General features: G+C 42.4%; 1 protein-coding gene and 1 non-coding gene across 21 annotated transcripts in view; both read right to left on the bottom strand.

The window, feature by feature from the left end:
- Ubap2l (ubiquitin associated protein 2 like) overlaps window positions 1–17,244 on the bottom strand; it is a 63,156-nt gene that overhangs the window by 9,609 nt on the left and 36,303 nt on the right. For all 20 annotated transcript variants that reach the window (XM_070013993.1, XM_070013992.1, XM_070014013.1 and 17 more), the window contains 13 exons: window positions 15,052–15,250; window positions 14,237–14,514; window positions 13,979–14,151; window positions 11,000–11,189; window positions 10,017–10,071; window positions 8,107–8,281; window positions 7,710–7,782; window positions 6,742–6,937; window positions 6,566–6,654; window positions 5,101–5,154; window positions 3,446–3,527; window positions 1,587–1,804; window positions 1,172–1,277 (listed from right to left, as the gene is read on the bottom strand). In XM_070013993.1, the coding sequence (XP_069870094.1) occupies window positions 1,172–1,277; window positions 1,587–1,804; window positions 3,446–3,527; window positions 5,101–5,154; window positions 6,566–6,654; window positions 6,742–6,937; window positions 7,710–7,782; window positions 8,107–8,281; window positions 10,017–10,071; window positions 11,000–11,189; window positions 13,979–14,151; window positions 14,237–14,514; window positions 15,052–15,250 (1,888 nt within the window). The remainder of the gene's footprint in view (window positions 1–1,171; window positions 1,278–1,586; window positions 1,805–3,445; window positions 3,528–5,100; window positions 5,155–6,565; window positions 6,655–6,741; window positions 6,938–7,709; window positions 7,783–8,106; window positions 8,282–10,016; window positions 10,072–10,999; window positions 11,190–13,978; window positions 14,152–14,236; window positions 14,515–15,051; window positions 15,251–17,244) is intronic.
- On the bottom strand, window positions 3,593–3,727 carry LOC138821646 (small nucleolar RNA SNORA58). The gene has a single exon (XR_011370172.1). It is a non-coding gene; the product is annotated as a small nucleolar RNA SNORA58 (small nucleolar RNA).

Here is a 17,244-nt window from a genome sequence, read left to right as displayed (position 1 = left end):
TTTATGTGGTGCTGAGGAAGCATACCCAGAGACTCATACACACAAGGCAAGTACTCTTCCCCTGAGCCACCTTCCCAATCTGGGTGAGGTTTTTAATACCCTGCCAGAGCTTACATGAAGGTGGAGAATATAAATACTACTTCTTCCAAATTGCCATGAAACTAAGTTAAGTTTTAAGGACAATTCTCAACCTCTAGTAGTAGCAGCAATATTCTTCCCCATATTCACCTAACAGTCACACACAAAAAAAGTGGATGGAATTATGCCCAAACTCCTATACTTACATCCACCCTGCTAAAGTGAATCACAAATGTCAGGTATGAAAACAAGGCAAAGGGCCTGGGAATGTAGCTTAGAGGTGCTTGCCTAGCATGGATGAAGCCCAGGGCTCAATTCCTCAGTACCACATAAACAGAAAAAGCCAGAAGTGACGCTGTAGGTCAAGTGGCAGAGTACCAGCCTTATGCAAAAAGCCCAGGACAGTGTGTAGGCCCTGAGTTGAAGCCCCAGAACTGGTAAAAAAAAAAAAAAAAAAAAAAAAACACAAAAAACAAAACACAAAAAATAAACAAGGCATAGTGTACATATCTTTATTGTACATATGGAGAGGATTCCTATATTACCCTTCCTCTTAGATGTGCAAATAGGCTTTGCAAGACCAGCATACAAATGAAGGAATTGAAGGCTCCAATTCTCTCAGTCCAATTCTCACTCTACTGAGTATTCATGTCTATTCCTTTCTGTCAGTATATTAGGTTTTCTAGCCAAGGACCAAAAAGAGTCATATTTAAAAACTTAAGCCAAAGTTTATCATAGCCTGTTCGCTAAGAAGACATTAAACTCTTCTTTTAGTATTCTAGTATCATCAGTATCATACAAGTTAACACTTGCCTCTACTGACATCTAAGCAAAATTTTGGGGTTCAAAACTCAAGTCAGTCCAAATATTTTAATAACCAACAAATAACCCTTGAGCATTCCCCTCAATTATGAGTTATGAAATGTGTCAGTATCAAGTTCTGTTGGTGCTGCTCCCAGAAACTCAAGTCAGCCAACCACTAACAATCATTATGTAGAGAACAGCATACCCTCACCAACCCCATTTTACCAGGAATCAAGTCTTTTTCCTAAAGTTCATTCAGTAATTAAGCCAGGGCCACGGGGGAGCTTACCAGTGTTGTATCCATGAGACCCATATCCACTTGGCTGTTGGAAAGGGGTGGCTGATGCATTCACACTGACATTCACACCATGCTGCTTAGAAGAGGTAGGAGCCACCTGAAGGAAAAAAAGGCCAGAACTTCAATGAAATGGCAGATACTGTCTGTCCCCAATGTCCTAACTCCAGGGACTGGGCATTATGAGGTAAGGTTAGCTGGACTCCCCTCTTTAAGCCTAAGAGTAGGTAACTCCTCTTCTGATATCAGCAATTCAAGTTCCACTCCCCCTTCACAGACCAGAAACAGACCAAAGTTGCCAACTGTTTCTCCTCATTCATTACCAAAGAGTCACCTAGCTTGAAAGCAACTAGGATAGTGTCCAGGGCTGAGATCCTTCACTACAAGGAAACTAAAACTAGGTACTCACAGGGAACACAGCAGGCCCATACTGGAAGGTGCTGGGGAGGCCCGGGACCCCTGTATAGTATGGCAGGCTGGTATAACTGTAGCCAGGAGGCAGCGCCGGATTCAGGAATGTCTGCTGCGTGGTGTGGTGAGTCTGCGTCTGGTTCTGTTGGGGCTGGGCCAATGTTGTGGCTGGAGCTGGAGAGGAGGCATCCCCACGGCCAAACTTGGTGAGGTCACCTGTGACAAGAGAAGCTCACTGTACATCTTTTACCACAATACCAAGGCAGAATTACTGGTTTCATCTCACATCATTCTAGGAGATCATATTCAAAGACTCAAGTTCAATTTCTTAAACTATATGTTTTTTTTTTACAACTCCACTTTGAACTGTTTAGCATATATTTAACACAGCAGAAGTCAAGACTAATGTTGAGGGCTGAGGACTTGGTTAAATGATATAGCACTAGGCCCTAGATTCAAATCCTAGCTCAAAAAAAACCCCTAAAGGAATAACCCCTGCCCCCCCACTAATGTTGAATAACTACAATGTCATACAGAGGGAGGTTCCTAGAACAAATTTGTTACATGGTTTCTCTGCCAGCTTATTTTGTTTCATCTCCATCCCCTTTCTTCCCATCATATCATCATCAGGCTAGACTTTAAGGACAATGTCAGACCACAGAAAATAAAGTCAGCGATAACTACAGGGAGGTAAAAAAAAAATGAAGCTCAAAACCTAATAATGAAATAAGATTACCACTGTAAAGTACAGTGAGCAGAGAACATGGGCTAATTCAACCAATGAACCCTCTAGAAAAAGGTGAGAATGGCTGAGCAAACTAAGTTATCATATGGAGAGACTAGGTAGAGCGTAAGGTTAGCAAGTATGAGCAATCCCCAGTACACACACACACACACACACACACACACACACACACACACACACACACACACACACACACACACACACACACACACACACACACACACACACACACACACACACACACACACACACACACACACACACACACACACACACACACACCCCTACCTGCCACACGCCCTTCTTTAGCAGGATGATGAACCTAAATCCCTGATTTGCCACATCTCTTCTACATGTCTACTGACGACCTTTACTTATGGCAGGAACTGCACGCACGCACGCACGCACGCACGCACACACACACACACACACCCTCCCTACCTGCCACACGCCCATCTTTAGCAGGATGATCACACACACACACACACACACACACACACACACACACACACACACACACACACACCCCCTACCTGCCACACGCCCTTCTTTAGCAGGATGATGAACCTAAATCCCTGATTTGCCACATCTCTTCTACATGTCTACTGACAACCTTTACTTATGGCAGGAACTGCACGCGCGCACACACACACACACACACACACACACACACACACACCCTCCCTACCTGCCACACGCCCATCTTTAGCAGGATGATGAAACACACACACACACACACACACACACACACACACACACACACCCTCCCTACCTGCCACACGCCCATCTTTAGCAGGATGATGAAACACACACACACACACACACACACACACACACACACACACACACACACACACACACACACACACACACACACACACACACACACACACACACACACACACACACACACACACACACACACACACCCTCCCTACCTGCCACACGCCCATCTTTAGCAGGATGATGAACCTAAATCCCTGATTTGCCACATCTCTTCTACATGTCTACTGACGACCTTTACTTATGGCAGGAACTGAATGGGTCCTTCTCACTATTAATCAGGTTTCTGCCAATATATTTCCCTTTATTAATCACTATCCCAGTCCTACCAGAATAAGGATTGCTGGCCAGGCTACCATCCCTTCCAGTCAGTGGAGTGGTAGGTGTGGGAAATGGGATACTGTAGTAGTCCTAGACAGAGAAAGAAAAAAGCAGAGATTTATTGTCATTCATTTTCCAGCCTGAGAACCACAGGTGAATGTTGGAGTACTGCAATTTATCAACCCACTGATTAAGCTGATAAGAGAAGGCATGAACTCCAATTACTCTGGCATACACTGTCCCCCCTACCTGACCATGATCTGAGTAAGGCAAGGTCTACGGATATGCCTTTTGAATAACACATCAACAAACAACATTTTTAAGCCTCCTCATATAATATCTGTAAATCTATACCAAAATTATTTTAAGAGGTATTTCCCCTACACTCTACAATCTTAAGTGCACGTCCAATAGAAAGCCTACTATGCTACTCAGGAGACTTGAGATCTGAGAGGATTGTAGCTAGAAGCCAGCCCAGGCAGGAAAATCCTTGAGATGCTTATCTCCAATTACCCATCAAAAAGCCCAAAGTGGTGCTGTGGCTCAAAGTGGTAAGAGGACTAGCCTTGAGCAAAAGAGCTCAGAGACAGTGCCCATGCTCTGAGTTGAAGCCTCACTACCTACCAAAAACAAAAACAAAGGGCTGGGAAGCTGGCTCAGTGGTAGAGCACTTGCCTTGCATGCCTGAGGCCCTGGGTTCCATTCCTCAGCACCACATAAGAAAAAAAGAAAAAAGCCGGAAGTGGCTCTGGGGCTCAAGTGGTAGAGCGCTAGCCTTGAGCTGAAGAGCTGAGGGACAGCGCCCAGGCCCAGAGGTCAGGCCCCACAAAAAAAAAAGAATGGAAGAAAAAGAAAAGCAAAGGAGAAAGTGAGAGAAGTGGTAATGGCAGGGGGAAGGAAGGGAAGGTGGAGAAGAGAGAGAAAGGAAAGGAAGAGAAGAAGTAAGGCCAGGGACATGGTACACGCCTGTAGTCTCAGCTACTAGAGAGTCTGACACAGGAAGATCCACTTGAGCCCAGGAGTCTAGGTAACATGAGAATACTCTATCTATTTTTAAAAAGGGAAAAGGAGAGTAAAGAGTCAAGTGTTCAGCAGAAGAACACTTGTCTGGTCAAAGTCCTGGGTTTCAACCTCAAGTATTACAAAAAATAAAAATAGAACAGGAAACTGACATTAATAAGAAGTGTATGAATAGTGATTAGTCCATTTAAGCTGTGGGATATACAAAATGGCAGATTGTGCTTAGCAGATGTGATGCACTAGATTTCATCCCAGCACAACAAAACAACACACTTTCAAGATATATTAGAATATAGGGATTTTTTTTGGTGCCAGTCCTGGAGTTTAAACTCAGGTCCTGAGTACTGTCCCTAAGTTTTTTTTGGCTCAAGATTAGCACTCTACCACTTAAGCCAGAGCTCCAGTTCCAGCTTTTTCTGCTTATATAGTACTGAGGAATCGAACCCAGGGATTCATGCATGCTAGGCAAGCACTCTACCACTAAGCCACATTCCCAGCACCAAATATAGGAATTTATAGGAGTAGTTTTAACAGAAGGACAAATTAGGAACTAGATAGTTATGTAACATCAATTGAATGTGTGAGATAATCCTTCCAATTTTAATTTTTAATGTTCTTTCCAAGGCTCTACTCACATACTCACCAATGGAAATCTCGTCTGAAGCATTTGCAAGTCATCATAACCATAGACCTGTGGCTGAAAAATAAAGACATGTAACAGTATTAATGAGCACTGGTCATGATGGTAACCAAAGAAACTGAAAGGTAATTCAATACAACATTCATTCTTCTCATTCTTCGAACAAGACACAAATTATTTCCTTTAGTTTTAAGTAGGAAAAAAAGTACAAAGAGTTTATCAAAAGATCAATGGAAAAGTTTTTGAAGCTTTCATGATCTACATACAACTGATTCAAACTAGGCTAGCCTCTGGGTACCAGTAGGGGAGACACAAGTACATAATAAACAGCCGGCTTTACTTTCTATTCTAGTAGTCTCTTGTCTTCAGTCTTCAAAATCTGGATTAAAGATAAAAATATTATTAAAAAAAGTTTTTAAAAATCTAGCTTAAAATTTATCTCCTCTTGGCAGGATTTATTTATTTATATATTTATTTATTTATGTCAGCTGTGAGGTTTAAACTCTGGGACGGGGCGTTCTCCCTCAGCTCTTCAGTTCAAGGCAAGCGCTCTACCACTTGAACCACAGCACCACTTCAGCGTCACTTCCAATTTTCTGGTGGTTAATTGGAGTCTCAAGGGCTTTCCTGTCTGGGCTTACTTTGAACCATGTTTCTCAGATTTCAGTCTCCTGAGAAGGTAGGATTATAGGCGTGAGCCACTGGCACCCGGCAGGATTCATATTTTACTATTTTTTTCCCTCCAATTTTTGGGCACTAAGTGTTAGTGTTTAAAAAATGTATAATAGTGCTACTTGGGCATTTTATCTGTATGATGTTTACTTAGATTTCTTCTCCAAGGACAAAAACAGGTGTCTTAACTATCCTTCTATCGTTTTGGTGTTTTGGTGCTGGTCCTGAGACTTGAACTCAGAGCCTAAACTTTGCTGAAGGCCATTGTTCTATCACTTGAGCCATAGCTCCACTTCTGGCTTTTTGGTGGTTAACTGGAGATAAGAGTCTCAAGGACTTCTGTGTTCAGGCTAGCTTTGAATCATGACCCTCAAATTTCAGCCTCCCCACAGGCACCCAGCTACCCTTCATCTCAATAGGTACTAAATACAAGAAGACCAGGGCAGAAGCCATTTATTCTCAGGATAGAGAACTCTGTTGTAGTAAGGTCAGAGCCAGCAAAAGACTGACACAATTAGGGAATTGATCCAAGTATAAAAAAATAATTCTCTAAGAAGCAGTCTAACCTTTGGGAATTGAGATCCAAAATTTGTACTTCACATACAGTAAGTATACAATAGAGGAAGCTCCCTTCTGAAAACTAGTTTTTCTCCAACACTACAAAGATTAAAAACCTGTTTACTTATATGTGACAAGTATTCATTTATTCTGTAATTACAGTCTTCCACCTGAAGGCAGAGCTATGAAGAGTAGACACACCATCTTCCCCTTTTGAAGACCCTTCTGTCTCACTTACTGGGTAGGCATGTAACAGCCCGGGAGCCATAATATATGGATTAGGCAACAACGGCGGAACCCCAGGAGGAAGGTTGGGAGGAGCTTTTCCTAAAAGAGAAATAACATTTTTATACTGCCACACAATTACTTACCTCTTCCATCCCAGAGGACTGCCACCCACCTAGAAAAGACTACCTGAAGTCGTAGCAACTGAGCTTCGAGTTGAGGCTGTGACGGTGGAGTTGCTGCCTAAACTGAGACCCAGACTACTGCCACTATTGAGACTGGAGGAGACACTGACCACTGGGGGAGGTGCAGAGACTGTGCTGGATGTGGTAGAGAAAGTGCTGGAGGAAGAATGGAGATTCGCCTCACTTTCCACACTTGTGTGCTTCAAAAACAGGGAGCAGTGGAATAGAGAGGGCAACAGTTAGTAACAGAGGTTAGCAAAGATAAATACATCATAGCCTTCATTACCAAACTTTCCTTCACTAAGTCCTATAAAATGAGTTACTAGTTCATGAGCAAGGGAAAGGATAAGATCTGACTTTAAACTTTGTATCTGAGGAAAAAGAGACTCCTACACAAGTTTTACCTTCAGATCTTTTCCCAAGCAAATGTCCTTAACTCAGCTTAACTCCAGAAATAGATGTTATATTTTGCAATCAATTCTTTGACCAAAAGCTCTACCCTGACCTCTGCTTTATGCTTTTTTTTAATTTGGGGGAGGGGAGGGGCAAACACTGGGGGGCTTGAACTAGACCTGGGCACTGTCCCTTAGTTTTGTGTCTCAAGGCTAATGATCTACCAGTTGAACCACAGCACCATTTCAGGTTTTTTGGTGGTTAACTGGAGCTAAGAGTCTCACTGACTTTTCTGCCTAGGCTAGCTTTGAACCATAATCCTCAGGTATCAAACTCCTGAGTATCTAGAATTATAGGTGTGAGTCACTGATGCCCAGCTGACTTCTGAGTTTTAAGCTCTGCAGTATTTCTGGTTTCTGTGGCTTCTCTTTGCATCCCAGCATCCCTCCTTTGTCCTATAATCTCAATTCAGTAAATGTACAAAGTCACAAAGAAAATTTCAACAATTCCCTCTGAGAACCTTGGGGTTGGATGTTAAAACTCTAGGAATCACTCATTGCTTCTCACTATGTCACTTACCAAAAGAGTGGATGTTGAAGTGCGCCCAGAAGATGTTGATGATGATAAGGTATTCGGCTGCGTAGATAATGTGCTATAAGGATAAAGAGATTGACATCAACAAAAGTGTTATGGCTACCTGACCCATGGTGCTTACATAAAGACAGAATACAGAAGTTAAGGAGGTATAAGATCATACAATAAACAAAAGGCAGGTATAGTAAGCACTTAAAGCAAGAGCTGATGTTGAAAGGGGAAAATAAGTATTCATCTGTTATTTCAAATAACTTGTAGGTCATCCACTTAACACAAAAGAAGGGCTAATGTGGTCTCTATTATGTAGATGGCATAAGACAGGACCACAGAGCCCTGTTATTGAAACTCACCAACCTCAACCTCTATCCTCACCCCCAATCACCTGTTGTGTTGCGTGGTGGTGGTATTTGTAATCTCCTCACTGTGGCTTAACCCACCCAACGAGGATGAGTGCTGATTGGTTGTGGTCAGTAAGGAAGCTGCAGATACCGTTTCATTGAGAGGGGGGATACTAGAAGTAGAAGGTGAGTCAGATTTCACTGCAGAGCCTGTAGCACCTAAAAATGAAAAAGGATTATCAGGGGAAAAGAACTTTTTTTTTTTTTTTTTTTGGGTCCGGTCGTGGGGCCTGAACTCTGGGCCTGGGCGCTGTCCCTCAGCTCTTCAGCTCAAGGCTAGCGCTCGACTACTTGAGCCACAGCATCACTTCGGGCTTTTTGCTTTTTTGCTTATGTGGTGCTGAGGAATCGAACCCAGGGCCTCATGCATGCAAGGCAAGCACTCTACCACTGAGCCACCTTCCCAGACCCTATTTTTATTTTTTTTTGATAGGTTGTGGGCCTGGGCACTGTCACTGCACTTTTCAGCTCAAGGCTGGTGCTCTACCACTTGAGCCACAGCACCACTTCCAGTTTTCTGGTGGTTAATTGAAGATGAGTCTCACAGACTTTCTTGCCTGGGCTAGCTTTGAATTGTGATCCTCAGATCTCAGCCCCCTTAGTAGTTAGGATTATATGTGTGGACCACCCACATGGCAGAAATGAACTATTTTAAAAGCAAAACCTAACTACAGTCCTAAATGAAATTGGGTTACACAGTAGAAAACTGTCTCTTAAAAAGAGAGGTGGTGGGCTGGGAAAGTGGCTCAGTGACAGAGTGCTTGCCTTGCATGCATGAGGCCTTGGGTTCGATTCCTCAGCACCATAAGCACAAAAAGCTGGAAGTAGTGTTGTGGCTCAAATGGTAGAGTGCTAGTCTCAAGCTGAAGAGCTGAGGGATAGCATCCAGGCCCAGAGTTCAGGCCCTACGACTGACCAAAAAAAAAAAAAAGGGGGTGGCCAAGGCTGGGAACATGGCTTAGCGGCAGAGTGCTCGCCTAGCATGTATGAAGCCCTGGGTTTGATCCCTCAGTACCACATAAGCAGAAAAAGCCGAACGTGACACTGTGGCTGAAATGGTAGAGTGTTAGCCTTGAGCAAAAGCTTAGAGACAGGGCCCAAGTTGTGAGGTCAAGCCCAAGGACTGGCAAAAAAGAAAAGAAAAAAAAAAAAAAAAAAAAAAAGAGGCAACAATATTGGAAGTGTTTGAAGCAAGGTGAAGCAATCATTCAGGGCTGTAATCTTAGTTACTTGGGATGCTGAAAATGAGAGGATTGTAAGACTCCTTAACCCACTACTGGTTCAATGACACATGCCTGTCATGCTCTGATATTAGGGAGACTGGAAAATTTTGGTTCCAGGCCAGCCTAAAAAAGTACCTAGAGGGGCTAGGAAGGTGGCTCAGTGGTAGAGCGCTTGCCTTGCATGCATGAGGCCCTGGGTTCAATTCCTCAGCACCACATAAGCAAAAAGAAAAAAGCTGGAAGTGGCACTGTGGCTCAAGGGGTAGAGCTAGCCTTGAGCTGAAGAGCTGAGGGACAGCGCTCAGGCCCAGAGTTCAGGCTCCACGACCAACCCCCCCATCCCCGCCAAAAAAAGAAAAAGAAAAAAGAAAAAGTACCTAGACTCCATATCAAAATAAGGAATCTGGATTCACTGGCAAACACCTGCCATCCTAGCTATGATGGGAATCCCAAAATATATGCATTATAGCCCAAGTATACACCTGAGCAAGAAGCAAACTATCTATCAAAAATGCCCAGCAAAAAACATGGCTGAAAGTATGGCTCAGCAGTATCACACCAGCCTAGAAAGCAAGAGTCCCTGGGTTCGAAACTGCAGTACTACCACCAAAAAAAGAAAAAACTGACACAGGAAGAAAAACACTAGAGGAAAAAGCCTAGAGAATACCTACCTTCAACAGATTGCGTGGTCTGTAACTGCGTGGCCTGCACAGAACTGAAGCCATTCTGGTATGAGAAAAAAATAGGAATAAGAACAAACTCACAGGTAAAAGAAATTGGCAATCACACAGCTTAGTTAATCCTTTTAGAACAAATGCCTAGGTAACCAAAGGATCAATACAGTGATACAAAATAACTAAAAATGAAAACCAGCCAGTGACAGAAAGCACTTGAGTGACTTAAAGCAACAACTAAATAGGTGAAGTTATCCAAACCTAAAACTAATTTAGGAAAGGCACAAAGTCAAAATCCAGCAATCAACTGTGGAAGGTTCTAAGACTAAGAGCCAAATCACCTATCCTGACCACTGCATCTGGTAGTTGCTCCGTATCAGCTTTGGTATACACTAGCCCTCTCACCAACAAGCAGACAACCAAGGTAAGATGTACTGATATGTACTATTAAATCTAACAATGAGACCTTCCAAGAGAAAACGGGTATTTGAAATCGATTCTGTTAAGACACAATCTATACTGTAAAGAGAATGGTTTTTGGCTGAGTCTCCAGGTTTGTTTAGGAAAAAATATTTCTAATCTCAGAAGTGTTTTGTTTGTTTTTTTAAATGGCTGGTCCTGGGTGTTATCCCTGAGCTTTTGTGCTCAAGGCCAGTGTTCTGCCACTTGGGCCACAGCTCCACTTCCGGTTCTTTTTTTCAGTTTATTGTAGATAAAAGAGTCCCACAGACTTTCTTGCCCAGGCTAGCTCTAAACCATGATCCTCAAATCCCAGCCTCCTCAATAGCTAGGATTATACAGGTGAGCCAACAGCACCTGGCTTATTTTTCTAACCTTATTTTAAAATTTTCAGCCAACATTCCTAAAGTTTCTTAAATTTGCACCTAACGATAGGCTCCAGGCAAGGTTGTAAGTAAAATATTTAAGAGACCTTGGCATTATTTTCAAAATAAATGCTAAGAGGCTTGTGAAATTAGTACCTTTGCCTGAGTCAAGTCCTTTTGGGGTGATGAAGAGATGGAGCTGGGGTACCGCCGAGTCTGTGTGGATCTCTGTTCATATAGAGGGCCCTGAGCATTATTTTGGGAGGTATAGGTTGTCGACTGAATTGGGCCACTCTGATAACCAGACTCCTGACTCTGGTTAGATGAAATTGTAGATGAAGATTCACTGTGAAAATGAAAGAAAGAGAATCTCAGAAACACAGTAGATGCACTAATACTATGGAAGTAGAAACAAATAAACAGTGTAAGTTAGGCACAGGTGAGCTCAAGCCTGCAATCCTAAACTATGTGGGAGGCAGACATCAGAGAATCATGGCTTGAGGCTAGCCCAGGAAACAAAAAATTCACAAGACTCCAACTCAGGCATACACCTGTTAACCCAGTTAAGGGAGAATCACATGCACCTATTATCCCCAGTGACACAGGAACCAGAAGTAGGAGGATCAAAGCCCAAGGCAGGTTTGGCATAAAGAAAGATCCTACCTTGAAAATAACCAATGCAAAGAGGCTGGAGGAGAGACTAAAGTGGCAGGGTACCTCCCTGGCAAAGTGCAAGGCCCTAAATTCAATCCCTAGTATCACTACCACCAAAAAATAAGCATATATATATATGCTTAAAAATATCAGCTAGGCATTCATGATCCATATTTGTAAATTTAAACACTGGTTTGAGGGGTCAGTCGTGGGGCTTGAACTCAGGGCCTGGTCACTGTCCGTGAGCTTCTTTTGCTCAAGGCTAGCACTCTACCACTTGAGCCACCTCACCACCTCTGGCTTTTTCTGTTAATGTGGTACTGAGGAATCAAACTTCATGCATGCTATGCAAAAGCATTCTACCACTAAGCCACACACCCAGGTCTAATTTTAATTACTTTAAAGACTGGTATCAGAAGGATGGAGAATGAGGACAACATGGGCAAAACTTCTCAAGATCTCACCTCAGCCACTAGCTAAGTATGGTAGTATACACCTGTCATCTCAGCTATGGCAGGAAATATAAACACATGCTGGTGGCTCACACCTGTAATCTCAGCTACTCAGGTAGCTGAGATCTCAGCATTGTGGTTCAAAGCCAGCCCATGCAGAAAAAACTACTTGCATGAAAAACAAACAAACAAAACATCCAGACATGTCCAAGAAAAAAAATGAGATCCTACCTCTGAAAAAAATCAAAAGGGAACATGGATGTGTGACTCAAGTGGTAGAGCCATCTGTCTAGCAAGTACAAACCCTACTACTGCCAAAAAGAAAGAAAATCAAAATAAAATTTCAAAATTGAAAGAAAACCCATCTTTCCCTACAATCTATAGGTATAAGCTCAAAGTCAGTAAAATTGACACTACTCTTGGTCTGTTTTGTACATAACAAGAAGCTTCAACAAAGAAAAGTCATTTTTTGCTCAAACTCAATTTGTAAAGTCCTGAGCTCCAGGCTTCCTTGACAACCTTGTTAAATTTAAGATTACTGGCACTTGTGAGTCAACCAATTTAAGAGTCCAACAAGATGTTTGTTGTTATTCTTAAAGAGATTGTGTGTGTGTGTGTGTATCTGTCTGTCTCAAGGTCTTCCTTTCACTCTCATTCAGCTTTTTCACTAATGCCTGGAGGTCTACCACTTGAGTCACACTTCTGGTTTTTCTGAAGTTTTCTGGTTAATTGGAGATGGAATCTCACAAATTTGTCTGCTAGGGCTGGCTTCAAATCTCTATCCTCATATCTCAGTAGCTAACATTATAGACATGAACCACCAGTACCTGGTTGAGCTTGAACATCCTAAAAATACCCAAGGAGCATATATCTGTTTCAAGTTACAAATAAACACACACACATGTGTATGTATGTATATATACACATGTGTATTCATACGTTTGTATGCGTTTTTTTCCCCTTGGATGTGGGACTTGAACTCAAGGCGTAGGCACTGTACTGTCCTGTCCCTGAACTCTTGCTCAAGGCTAGACCTCTACCACTTTGAGTCACAATGCCATTTCTGGCTTTCTGGTGCTTAGACATAAAAGTCTCAGAAGCTGATGGCTCACGTCTGTAATCCTCATTACTCAGGAGGTTGAGATCTGAGGATCGCAACTCAAAGCCAGCCCAGGCAGGGAAGTTCATGAGACTCATCTCCAATTAATCACAGAAAAAGTCTAAGTGGCACTGTGGCTCAAATGGTGATAGCTTGAGCAAAAGGAGCTCAGGGATAGCGTCTAGGTCCAGAGTTCAAGCCCCAGTACACACTCACAGACACAGACACACAGACACACACACACTCATGGATTTTTCTGCTCAGGCTGGCTTTGAACCATGATCCTCAGATCTCAGCCTCCCAAGTACCTAGGATTACAGCTGTGAGCCACTGGCACCTGGCAACGTGTGTGTGTGTGTGTGCATGCGTGCTTGTGCATGCACATGCCTGTTCTGAGGCATGAACTTGGGTAGGATGCTATTTCTGCTCAAGTCTAATGCTCTACTACTTGAGCCATAGCTCCAGTTCTTTTTGGAAATTAAATAGAAATAAGAATCTCATAGACTTTCCTTTTTTAGGCTGGCTTTGAACCGTGATCCTCAGATTTCAACTCCTTAGTAGCTAGGACTATAGGCAGGAGCCTATAGTCTGGCTAATACATATGTATCATATCTGTATCTATATTTTTCCTCTTAAAATATATATTTATAGGACTGGGAATGTAGCTTACTGGTAGAGTGCTTGCCTAGCATACATGAAGCCCTGGGTTCACTTCCTCAAGTACCACATACACAGAAAAGGCCTGGCACATAAATTAAACAACAGCAGCAGCAGCAGCAACAACAAAAATATATATAGCAGTCAACAAAATACTGTGATTGACTACTGTTCTCTCATCCAGTCAATGCATGACTTCTCTAGAGTTTCAAAAAACTAAGAAAAAATTTAAAAGATTACTGAAAGAGGTCCTATAATTAGTGTTTCCTATACCTGGCCGTGCTGGTATACAGGCTACTTGGAGCCTGACTTGAAGAGGCGCTCGTGGTGGGGGTAGACTCATAATCAGAAAGAACAGGCTCTGACCCAAACTGCAATGCCCCAAACTGCAGATTTAGCCCTGAGATATCTGCTGAGCCAGGCATCTCCACAGCCAGAGCAGGAATCTACAAATATGAGTGAAAGACAACAGAATTTAATTTCTAAACTTAGTCATAAATCTTAATTCCCAAATACCACATCATCAAGTACCTTAGAAGTCAGGGAGGCCTTTTTCTTCTGCTGTTTCAGTTTTTGCTGAGCCGGCTGAGGGCTGGAGGATTGGTTGTCTGAAGACACAGGAGACATCTGTGGGGCCGAGGTGGATTTACTTGGCAAAGGAGAAGAGGGTGGTGGAGGTGCTGCTGTGGAGGTAGCCACTGCAGGTGGCTTCTCCTGAAGGAACACCTCCATCATGGTTGAAGATGGGGTAAAAGCCTGGCGCTTTGTAAAAGGGCTATGCACTGTTGAATCATTTGGATTCTTCAAATCTACAAGAGGAAACCCAAAGTAAGAACAAAGGTGATGTGGGGTCCCAAAAAAATACTATCATGTACTAGTGCCATAAATGAGGCCCTCAAGATTCAGAAACTCATTAAACATGTACATTTGGGATTGAATCTCATCTCCTTTGGTAAATATTATAGGATTTGTTAAGTAACATCTAATTAAATCAACCCTTGAACCTTGCTTTTATAACAAAGAAATCTACAAATTGCCCCAAGTTAATAAGGTCTTAAGATGGCCCACCCTGTGAACCCAAAAGTAGTTTGATATTTAAAAAAAACTGTGGGCTAATCTAATGAGAATCTCATCCAAATACCTAGATCAAAACAAAAACAAACTGCAACTATGCATGTAAGTTTGATAACAGATATATTATTTCAATTTTTATTATCTAAGTTTCTGACTAAGGAAAATCAGAGAATACTGCTCATTCTCTTCGACACAGTTATCAATTCTCCTACCAGTCTATTAACAATAATACTAGAATGGGTAAAGGATTTAAGTCACTATAATCTTCTTACCATACTGCACCAGAGATGGCGATTGTGTGGTTGAGCTCATGTCCCAAGAGGAGGTGGTGGTGCTTCCAGATTGAGAATGCTGAGCTGCCAACTGAGCCAAGGCCTGAGCAGTCTTAAACTGCTCCAAGAACTGGGAGCCTGTGGTACTGCCACCTTTAGCTTCACCAACATCACCAAATCCTTTCCCTAACATGCTCACCTACAGATCAACAAAATAATTAGTCTCTGGATCAGTAATCTCACTCAGCTACTCACAAAGTTATTTATCCAGCCAAAAACCCAAGACAGATCAGAAAAATAACATGAACAAGGTGGATATATTAGCATATGGCTGTAATCTTAGCACAAAAGATAAGGACAGGATGATTCTGAGTTACAAAGCAGCCTGGGCTACAAACTAAGTTTTACACCAGCCTAAGCTACACAGTATGACCTGATCAGATAAACATATACACACATGAAAGAATGTTACCAAACCAAGAGTCACTGCATGTACTTAAGTGTCCCAACCACTCAGAAGGATCACTTGAGCCCAGGAATTCAAGACAGACTACACAAGACACTGTCTCAAATAAATGTAAAACATTAAAAAATGAAAAATAAGATTTAACAGACTGAGTACACAGCACAATCTGTTATGAGTACAAGTTCTACAGTAAAAATTATTTAGGTTCAAACCTTAGGTATGAAATCTTGGAAAATTTACTATTATTCTCTCCTTATCTCAGTTTACTCATCTGAACAGAAGAATAAAAAGAAGTCACCAAGAGGTGTGGCTTGTGCCAGGTGTCAATGGCTCACACCTGTAATCTTAGCTACTCAGGAGGTTGATCTAAGGATCATGGTTTGAAGCCAGCTAGGCAGAAAAGTCTGTGAGACACTTATTTCCCATTAGCCATCAAAAAGCTAGAGACAGAGCTGTGGCTCAAGTGGTAGAGCACTAGCCATGAACAAAAGTTCATGGACAGCACCCAGACCATATGAGTTCAAGCCACAGGACACACACAATAAGGTATGGCTCTAGTGGCAGTACATTTGCCTACCAGTAAGTGAAAGTCTAAAGTTCACAAGCTCAATAACACCAGAAAAAAAAAAGTACACACAAGTTGTAGGATTAAACAATATATTTAGCCAGGCACCAGTGACTAAAGCCAGTAATTCTAGCTACTCAGGAGGCTGAGATTTGAGGATCACAGTTCAAAGCCAGCCTGGGCTAGAAAGTCTGAGCCCTTATCTCCAATTAACCACCAGAAAACCAGAAGTGGTACTGTGGCCCAAGTGGTAGAGCGCTAGCCTTAAGCTGAAGAGCTCAGAACAGCACTCAGGCCAAGAGTTCAAGCCCGATAACCAACAAAAAGAAAAAATACTTTTGCACTTACTACCTCCTGTACAATGCACACTAATTACTCAAAAGTTGAGACTATTATGAATAGTAATATGTGTAAACTTAACATTTTTATGAAAAAAAAATTGAGGCGGTTGGGTGCTGGTGGCTCATGTTTGCAATTCTAGCTACTCAGAAGATTTGAGATCACAGTTTGAAGCCAGCCAGAGCAGAAAAGTCCCCAGGAGACTCTTAGCTCCAATAAACTACTCAAAAAAGACAGAAGTGGCGCTGTGGCTCAAGTGGTAGAGCACTAGCCTTGAGCACAAAGAGGCTCAGGTACAGATCGTAGGTCCAGAGTTCAAGCCTCCAAAACAAGGAAAAAAAAAAAAAGATAAACACTTCAGAGGCAAGAAGATCAAGGTCAATCTGAGTTAACAGTTAAACTGCCTCAAAAACTATAAGAACCGGGCTGGGAAGGTGGCTCAGTGGTAGAGCGCTTGCCTTGCATGCCTGAGGCCCTGGGTTCGATTCCCCAGCACCACATAAGCAAAAAGAAAAAAAGCTGGAAGTGGCGCTGTGGCTCAAGTGGTAGAGCGCTAGCCTTGAGCTGAAGAGCTGAGGGACAGCGCCCAGGCCCAGAGTTCAGGCCCCACGATCGGACCCAAGGGGGGGGGGGGGAAATTATAAGAACCATTAAAAACTGGTAACATTATCATTCTGTCCTCATGGATAAAGTTAAGACCTGTAGAGCTCCCACACCTTTAGTATTTTTTAAAATAACCAATATTTGATTATTAACATGAAGGTAATTATAACATTTTACTTCAGTCACTAAGATTTTTTCCAATAAAACAAAACCAATTAAC

Source organism: Dipodomys merriami, unplaced genomic scaffold (genome assembly GCF_024711535.1).
Source record: "Dipodomys merriami isolate MVZ:Mamm:240054 unplaced genomic scaffold, mDipMer1.0.p SCAF_92, whole genome shotgun sequence".
NCBI classification, from domain to species: Eukaryota; Metazoa; Chordata; class Mammalia; order Rodentia; family Heteromyidae; genus Dipodomys; species Dipodomys merriami.
Note: the sequence above shows the minus strand (reverse complement) of the source record. Positions and strands in the feature narration are given on the sequence as shown.